At 36.0% G+C, this 9312-nt stretch overlaps 1 protein-coding gene across 3 annotated transcripts in view; it reads left to right on the top strand.

Moving 5' to 3' along the window:
• Nucleotides 1–250: 250 nt before the first annotated feature.
• Nucleotides 251–9312, top strand: part of LOC108733144 (protein retinal degeneration B) — a 17518-nt gene continuing 8456 nt past the window's right edge. Inside the window, exons 1-21 of one of the 3 annotated variants that reach the window (XM_025981113.1) lie at nt 251–914; nt 1011–1200; nt 1306–1438; nt 1632–1835; nt 1897–2042; nt 2096–2219; nt 2643–2798; nt 2966–3185; nt 3284–3432; nt 4799–4900; nt 5140–5319; nt 5475–5637; nt 5696–5859; nt 7223–7384; nt 7447–7632; nt 7686–7856; nt 7912–8043; nt 8108–8370; nt 8428–8682; nt 8740–8900; nt 8976–9156. In XM_025981113.1, coding sequence (XP_025836898.1) covers nt 1123–1200; nt 1306–1438; nt 1632–1835; nt 1897–2042; nt 2096–2219; nt 2643–2798; nt 2966–3185; nt 3284–3432; nt 4799–4900; nt 5140–5319; nt 5475–5637; nt 5696–5859; nt 7223–7384; nt 7447–7632; nt 7686–7856; nt 7912–8043; nt 8108–8370; nt 8428–8682; nt 8740–8900; nt 8976–9156 — 3330 coding nt within the window. In that variant the 5' untranslated portion in view covers nt 251–914; nt 1011–1122. The remainder of the gene's footprint in view (nt 915–1010; nt 1201–1305; nt 1439–1631; nt 1836–1896; nt 2043–2095; nt 2220–2642; nt 2799–2965; nt 3186–3283; nt 3433–4798; nt 4901–5139; nt 5320–5474; nt 5638–5695; nt 5860–7222; nt 7385–7446; nt 7633–7685; nt 7857–7911; nt 8044–8107; nt 8371–8427; nt 8683–8739; nt 8901–8975; nt 9157–9312) is intronic. The other 2 variants (XM_025981114.1, XM_025981115.1) reach the window with 2 other exon arrangements.

Here is a 9312-nt window from a genome sequence, read left to right as displayed (position 1 = left end):
AATAGAACAAAAAAAGATTTATTATACTTCACGTTAATAACTGTCGTAGGCTATATGGAGTACTTCAATCATTTTAAACATAAAGCAATCTGTTAAAAATTTATTGTAAACAATTTATAAAGTGTAGAAAAAATTACATGTAGGTACTGCATGTGTAAGAGATTAACTTTATGGTTTTTGCATTCAACTTATTTTAATTACGTTGTCAACCTTGAAATTGTTTGCCATTAAAAAACAAATTATCACTTTAGTTATTTAACGAAAGTTTGATACATTGATGTTTATAATGTTTTATTATTTCGTAGTTTTAGACGCAGTTTCTTTTTTTCCAATTAATTCAAAACTAATTAAATTGTGAGTTAATAGCTACGTATACACATAGACCTATAGAATTCTTGAAGATAATGAAGCCCTGTATGTTACAGTGTTTGGTGTTTATTGGTTTCTTGTGTAAAGGTCAAAAAGTTTATGAGTGCTTACTCTATTGATTACCTACATAATTTTACTGATGAATCCTTAAAACAAAGTCAATTTATTTCTTTCAAGCAGATCCACAATAGCATCCTTCAACAAACACGATTATAAATTAATGTAGTCGAATTTTTCGTAAAGAATCACACATATATCTACAAGGTACGAGACGAGAACAAAATTGGCCGAAAAGTATTAAAGTATTATGAAAAATAAGATTACACGATTTATTAGTTTCTATTCTTCCATCCGTCCTCAGAGCTTTCATTTTTCTGTGCATCTAGCCACTTTTACGATGATTATTATTAGAATACTAAATGAATCTTAATGGTTTTAAGCTCGATGTAATAATAATTGTTAAACTTTGTAAATTGTAAACAATGCATAAAGATGTTACTGCAACAATTCATCCTAAAACAGCTACGATAAAATTTACCCATGTAGTAGGTATATTTGAAAATATTTTTCAAAAAAAAACTACACAGTATTACAAATAATACCTATTACTACTACTACTTTTACCTCTCTTTCTTTTGTAGTTTGTAGTTTGAAATTTTCTAACAAGATATGGACCTACCCGGTTAGTGCAGGTAGCCAAAGTTGTTTAACATCATGGTATTATTCCAAGAATAGAGCTTTTGAAGGGTGACCATGCTTATAAAAGAATACAGAATACCCTTGCCCCTGACAGTTGAAGAATACAGAATAGCTCAGCTGTATATGATAGCAGTAAGTTTTCACTTATATATATGTACGTATTTTTAAATCATTTCATAAACTTTTTTTTAAACAAAATTACCATTTCTTTTGATTTCGGCAATTTTTTAATTTAAGAAAAAAAGTAGAAATGAAAGCAGTGGCGCTGGTAGTGGAGTAGAAATTTTAATAAATGAACCATATACTGATGGACCAGGGGGGCAGGGTCAATACACCCAAAAAGTCTACCATGTAGGCAGTCATTTACCAGGTAAATATTTTTGATTTTAACAACCGGTTTTATAACATTCGAAAACTAGTTGAAAAAGACCAATTTACAATTCAAAATATTTATTTAAAGCATTTGAATTATTATTTATTAAATAATATGTTGTACAAATAATGAATAGTAACATTAATGCAAAATAATAGTTTCTAACGTATTTATTTTACGTAAATTTTAGGATGGTTAAAGGGCATTCTACCCAAAACAGCCCTTATGGTTAACGAAGAAGCATGGAACGCATATCCATACACAAAAACCCGATACACCTGCCCCTTCGTAGAAAAATTTTATTTAGAAATAGAGACTTATTATTTTGGTGACAATGGTCACCAAGATAATGTCTTCAACTTGTCGGGGTCAGATTTACGAAATAGGGTAGTCGGTAAAAAATAACAAAACTGCATAAATTAGCACAGATTCTAATTACATTTACCCCCTTTTAGATTTAATAGATTTCGTTAAAGACCAACTATATGGGGCCGATTACGTGAAAGAAGAAGACCCCAAGGTGTTCCACTCGGAAAAATCGGGAATGGGACCCCTAAACGACAACTGGTTAGAAGAATATTGGAAAGAGGTAAAACAATTCGTTAGTTACCCAATCTACTTGTTAAATTATTTATTTATCAAACGACGTTTTAGGTACAGGGTAAAACGCAACCCCTTGCCAATGGCAAGGCCCTAATGTGTGCCTACAAACTATGTAGGGTCGAATTTCGATACTGGGGGATGCAGACGAAGATAGAAAAATTTATACATGACGTAGGTAAGGTGAACATTTATAATTTTGTACGTCACGAGTTACGCTGGTGTTCCGCAGGGAACATTACAAGGCCCTGTGTTATTTAATATCTAGATGTATAATTTACAAAAAGTAACAGTTGCAATTAAAATTATCTTGGCTCATTAATTCTAACTTACGTAGGCACTCTTATAATTAATGTAATTCGTTCCTCAGGGATCTGTAATAAATATGACCCTTACAATCTGTTTTTTATTTCACGAGTTACGGGAAGGTCTTTATTCGACCTTAGTTGACGTTTCCATTTAATCGAAAACAGTTTTATCTTAGCGTCGATAGTCTATATAAATTTTTGAACGATTACGGTTTTGATGCTCATTAAAATGGCCCCATCGTTTCAAGAAACATTTCTGGTATGCATTTGGCATTTAAAGGTATAACTGTTAGCTTTAAGGAAAACGATGCTTCGGGCCCATAGACAAGCCTGGGCTTGGCAAGACGAATGGCACGGTTTAACAATGGAGGACATTCGGGAAATTGAGAGACAAACTCAGTTGGCTCTCAAACGGAAAATGGCACAAGCAAACGGAGAAGACCTAATGGGTAAGTTACCTGTTTCAAAACACGTACGTAGAATGTCGAACGAGATGTAGTAATGTATGTGACCCATGATGACCTTTGAAAATATGAATTTAAACGCGAATATCGAAAAGGCCGCCATCTTAATTGAATGTCACAACACAACATTCGACATAATTCTTTTGTTTTAGATGATGAAGAAAGTGGAACAAATTCATTTTCTCAAGATTCATCGACAAATAAGACGATAGCAGCAAATTTCGTTAGTATAGAGAAGAACGAAGAAAATTCGACGCCTCTGGTCACCAACAAAAGTTCAAACTCTGTCCCAATTGTTCAAACTGAAACAGTTTCGGATGCTGAATTGTCATCTGAAGAAACTGCCAACGACATGGGACTGTCTTTCCATAGGTAAAAGTACAAAATGAACACTTTTATACGCGAATATGTTTTAATCGAATAATAACAACGGCAGAAACAGTTTGGTAACTTCCAATGTTCTATATTAGGGATGATGAGAAGTGGCAACAGAGGAATTTGCATTCCCCTGGATCGTCATCTCTCAAAAGTTTTGATCTGCAAGTGGCCAACTGGAGGATAGAAAGTCTTGGTCGCGATTCAGATTCGGCTTCCGATGAAGAATTCTTCGACTGTCAAGGTAAGATAAATAAACATAATAACACCCCAATTGGTTGGGTTGAATGCAGCCCATTGGTCAAACTAAATTCGCAGTTTTTTGCTACCAAATGTGGACAAAAAGGGATAGATAGATAGATAAGATTTTCGAAAGCAGTGTACAGAACTGTCTCATGCGGCCCAGTTCGGTAACGTACAGGATATTATGATTATCAACAGAATTAATTTGGTCTTATTTTTATAAAATTTAATAGTTAGATTGTAAGATTGCTGTATTAGAAAAAAATAATTGCTAATTTTCGAAATAGTTCGCAGAACTACCTCGTGCGGCCCAGTTCAACAGTGTAATGGATATCGCGATGTGCTCGGTCAGAGACCCAGGGAATTATTTTGGAATTATTTTAGTAAATTTTAGTAGTTAGATTACAAATTTTGGACTGTCTTATGGTTTGACAGCCAATGCTGCGCCTATAATTACTGTACTAGAAAACAATAACGTGTAATCTTTGAAGTAGTTCGCAGAACTACCTCCTGCGGCCCAGTTCAATAGTGTAATGGATATCTTAATTTGGTCTTATTTTCATAAATTTTAGTAGTTAGATTGCAAATTTTAGGCAATTCTACAGTTCTGCAGCCACCCCTGCGCCCATAGTTACATAACTGGAGAAAAATAATATCTAATTTAAACGAGAACATTGCAGAGTAAAAATTCAAAATGAAAATAAAGCATTTACGACTATTTTTCAGATTACAATATCTTGAAAAAAGTTTTGACCTTTTTTTTTAATTATTACAGACGCGATTCGGAGACACAGTAAAAAATACAAAAAGAGTATGTATCTCTAATACATTAAGTACTTATTAGACCTCTTTGGCTATTTTGAATATTACATCCCATTCATTTCGTAAATATTACCTTTGATCATTTTAAATTGTTTATACACACTATCAATTAGTATGTATCCTGTATTAATTACCTCCAAATTGTATTAAAATTGATTCACACTATACTACATACTTGTAAGCTAAGCTAGATTTTCCAAAAATTGCTTTAATTATAGAGAAATTAATCATTTGCCATACCTAGTAACAATATAACAAACAATAGTGAAGTAAATATTAATATAAAAATTCATCTTTAATTGTTATCCATTAAAATTACCTCAAGTTAATGAAGAAAAATTGTTGCTATAATGGATAAAAATTTAAGATGAATTTTCACGTTTACCTTTGATATTAACCACTATTGAATTTTAAAATGTTTCATATAATATTAATAGTAAAGTAACAATAAAGTACATCCATTCTTCAGTTTGGTTTTTGTTTATTTTTATTGTGTATGAATTTCGAAAGAAAAATATCTTTTTATCTTTCTAACTTTCCAAAAGAAAATATGGCCGACGTGTCACTTGCCAAATGGAGTTCTTTGGATTTATTAACTGAAGAAGATGGCGACAATGCGTCTCCAACTGTAGTTTTAAATGAACAAGGTACAATTATTTATATTTTAATACGCTATAATCCATTATTATGAAGTTGTTGGGAAAAAGGGCTTCAAACACATACATTTTTACAACCAACGTTTCGTTTCCTTATTGAAACCCCTTCAGGACTTCAAAGAACTGTGCACATTCTATCTCGAGTACAAAAAATGGTTGCCTTTTTCCTTATAACGTTGCCAATATGAATTTAATTTTTTTGAAAAAGATTTACCATCTTTGTTGTTTAGATGATAGCATATTTTCACCCACGTATCTCCAGAGGGTGGCTAGCGAACGAAACAATCGAAGTTTCCTGAACAAGGGCAAAGGTTCCTTGGATATATGTCCCGATTCTCCTGTAACTACTGGTCAAAGTTCCTGTAGCACCACCGTATTATTACTTGTACTACATGCAGGAAGTGTTCTAGGTAATTTTAAAGGAAACTGGGATAAAGTGGGACAACTGGGAACAAAAAAAATACATACAAATTTAACCACTAATAATTTTTTTTATAAAACCAGATGGAGTAGTTCTCAATTGTCCCACCTTCTCCTACTCGTTCCTAATAATTTTTGTTTGTAGATGCTAATGTGGACATGACAACAAAAAAATCAGATGTGACCACCTTCAAAGGGGCATTTGAATCGGTCGTAAGACAACACTATCCCACTTTGGTGGGACACTTCTCAATACGGCTGGTCTCTTGTCCTTCCATTTGTACAGAAGGATTAAGCGTATTGTCCAGGTACAAATGTCCATTACACTCCCTGAACTTTTCGACTTTTTCCTTTTTTCTGTTTTAGTCTTAGTCCGTACAGTTTCGACGTTTCTCCTTCATGCACAGACACTCCTCAAATAACGCACGATTCGGTCCCCATCGGCGCCATCCCTTTGTTAGCTACAGCGACCCTAGAGTATCAAGACGCAGTAACGAAGACAATCATAAAAGCAAATAATGTATACCAAGGTACCCTTAGCGCTTTTTATCTTTGATGGACTTTTTCTTTACGAAATTCTTTAAAAGAACAACGTTTGAACGGTTTGCTTTAATAAATTCCTAACGGTAACAACAAGGAATAATTATTCTTTAGAAAATTGCTGGAAGAAACGACACTTACGCCTTTTTTATTTACAGAATCATAATAACAAATATATTCGAACATCTTTCTTCGGAAAGAAAATAATGTTTAGATTCTTTTCTTACGGAATTTCCCAAAGAAACTTTGCTTCTTTGGGAATTCCTCAAAGATGCATACTTTTCACTGTGGAATTCCCAAAAGAAATATTTGAGTATATTTCTTCCTTTAAGAAATAATATTTAGTTAATTAATTTTAAAGGAACTTTTTCTTTGGGAATTCTCCAATAAAAACCACATCGGCATTTTTTATTGTAGAATTCCCAAAAAACAATATCTAGACCAGTTTTTTCCTTAATGAAATAATATTTAGATAGCTTCATTGTTATGAAACACTTTCTTTTTTGGGAATTCCTCAAATAAACACCACTTGGGCATTATTCAGTAGATCATCATCAGTCCTAAGACTGGTTGGACAGGCACCCCCACTCCTTCCTACTCTGAGCTAATCTTTGCATTTCCCTGAAACTAGAACATCCCACAACCTTAACTATTTATGAACAGTAATCTAATCTAAGTCTACCTATATTCCTCTTAACTCCTGTTTCTGCCTGTGATATGTCCCCGACTAGACCTTCAAGCCTGTCTCGCCTATATTTTATTGACTTCCCTTTGAGTCTGTTCTCCTATTCTCTCTAATACTTTTTCATTTCTAAGCTTCTCTATCCACGCTATCCTCATCATACACCATATTTCAAAGGCTTCTAAACTTTTCTTTTCCGCCGCGCCCACCGTCCATGTTTCGCACCCGTACAGCGCTGCGCTCGCAACATACACCTTTAACAATCTTTTTTTAACTTATAAATTAATCGTTCGCGAGCATAGAAGTGGCTTCTTTTTATTGAAGGCGACTCGACCCTGCGCTATCATTTACGTTATATCCCTACTACTCCTTTCGTCCTGACTTATCTGACTTTCTAGATACCTAAAATGAGCCACTTCTTCTAATTTTTCGTCTCCTATCTTTATATTCGCTCTTTCTCTACTTCTTCTTACCTTATATACCAGTACTTCAATAGATATTAAATAAAAAGAAAGCCTTCTTTAGTGAAATAGTTTAGGTAGCTTTACTAGGTACTCAATTCCATGAACATTTCTGGTTTGGAAAGCACTCAAAGAAACATGCAGTTATTGTAGATACTTCTACAACAGAATCCCAAAGAAATCACAAAATTTAGGCATTCTTCTTTACAGAATTCCTTAAGTCGGAAGAAGGTTTAAATTTTTCTGGTCAAATCGTTATAGTTTCCGATTCCGTGGGTTCAATTTTAGCGTACGACGTAATGTGTCGTGCCAACAAATACCAATCACGTCATGGCAGTGAGAACAGTATCGTGGATCAAGACGTGATTGCTAGTAAGCCAAAACCGACATTTATATGATACTCATACGTGACCATTTAACAATAATATTCACAGACGAGGTTATCGTTAACGAAACAGGACACCTGGTTGCACCACCTCCACGACGAAGATCATCGTCGACAAGCGAGAATCCAAATCAGATGAAACTGGACTTCGACGTTTCCGAATGCTTCATGTTTGGAAGTCCCCTTGCCCTTGTTCTAGCCTATCGACGAATGTCGGTCACCGATGAGAAAAACTGTAAGTCAAAGTATCCCAAAGTCAACTATTCTGAATGAACTATCTTTTTGTAGCTCATATAATTCGTCCCGCTTGTCACCAAATGTACAATCTGTTCCACCCAACTGATCCAGTGGCTTCCCGTTTGGAGCCACTACTATCAGCAAGGTTTTCCATGCTTCCTCCAGTCAACGTGGCCAGGTATGCCAAATACCCGCTGGGCGATGGTCAACCCCATCATTTGCGTAAGTAAATCACTAAACCAACAACACTTCCCAATTACAATCCGACAAATTCCAGTCGAATTCTTACAATCAAATCCGCATCTCTTCAACGATTCCTCGCAACCATCGAGGCGTCTATCGGAGGTTTCCATTCAAAGTACAGTTTCAGGAGTTATAGAAAACATATCACTGCAAACAATTAGTTCTTGTAAGTACCTGTTTCTTGTTTGAAATCCACCAGGATCATCGAAAAGTCCTCCTTTGTCCAACAGTACAGCAGAAATGGTGGGGCAACAAAAGACTGGACTATGCCCTCTATTGTCCAGAAGGTTTGTCCAATTTTCCCACCAACGCCTTGCCCCATCTGTTCCACGCCAGTTACTGGGAAAGCAGCGACGTCATAGCGTTCATACTCAGGCAAGTTGCCAAGCAGGAATTGACCCAGTTGGCCGGAATGGACGACAGGGAACAATGTTTCAAACCGGGACAACCCCGCGAGAAATGGATGAGGAAGAGAACATCAGTTAAACTCAAAGTAAAGCTTTCATCTATTTGGAGTGCATATTGGTAACGTGACACTTCTATTTTGCAGAACGTTGCTGCAAATCACAGGGCGAACGATGTGATAGTGAAAGAGGGTGCTTCCCAAACATTAACAGCCCGTTTCATGTACGGACCTTTGGACATGATAACGCTCACAGGGGAAAAGGTGGACATTCACATCATGAAGGACGCTCCGGCTGGAGAATGGTCTCATATAGCCACCGAGGTCACCGACAAAACAGGAAGAATAACGTACACCATTCCTGACGACAAATCACTAGGATATGGACTCTATCCAGTCAAAGTATGACGAGTATTTAGTTGAAGTGATCAACGTGTAACACCAAAATAAATGTTTCAGATGGTTGTTAGAGGAGACCATACATCGGTCGACTTCTTTCTCGCGGTGGTACCACCGAAAACCGAGTGTGTAGTGTTTAGTATAGACGGGTCTTTTACGGCTAGCGTTTCAGTGACCGGAAGAGACCCGAAGGTGCGAGCTGGAGCAGTGGACGTTGTGAGGTAATAGACGACTTCTTCTTTGAAACAATTTTCTTGTATCATCTAATTGTTTGCATGTAACACGTTTCCGTCAAGGCATTGGCAGGAGTTGGGCTATTTGATCGTCTACATCACCGGAAGACCCGACATGCAACAGCAGAGGGTTGTGTCATGGTTGTCTCAGCATAATTTTCCGCACGGTCTTGTGTCTTTTGCAGATGGGTTGTCGACCGATCCATTAGGACATAAGGCAGCTTATTTAAACAATTTAGTGAAGGTATGTGTCGAAATATTTATTTATCAACAATTGAGTTTCATAAAATAATTCGAAGTGGTCCGTATTCTGTCGGAACTGCCAGACGCGGATCGCGATTTCGATCTTTTTGGATCTCATCAGCGCGTCGCAGGCAGCTCCGACAGAACACAGACCAAC

The sequence above is a fragment of the Agrilus planipennis genome, unplaced genomic scaffold, assembly GCF_000699045.2.
Source record: "Agrilus planipennis isolate EAB-ADULT unplaced genomic scaffold, Apla_2.0 scaffold1, whole genome shotgun sequence".
Taxonomy (NCBI): domain Eukaryota; kingdom Metazoa; phylum Arthropoda; class Insecta; order Coleoptera; family Buprestidae; genus Agrilus; species Agrilus planipennis.
The sequence above is the reverse complement of the archived record's forward strand: the minus strand, read 5'-3'. Positions and strand labels throughout refer to the sequence as shown.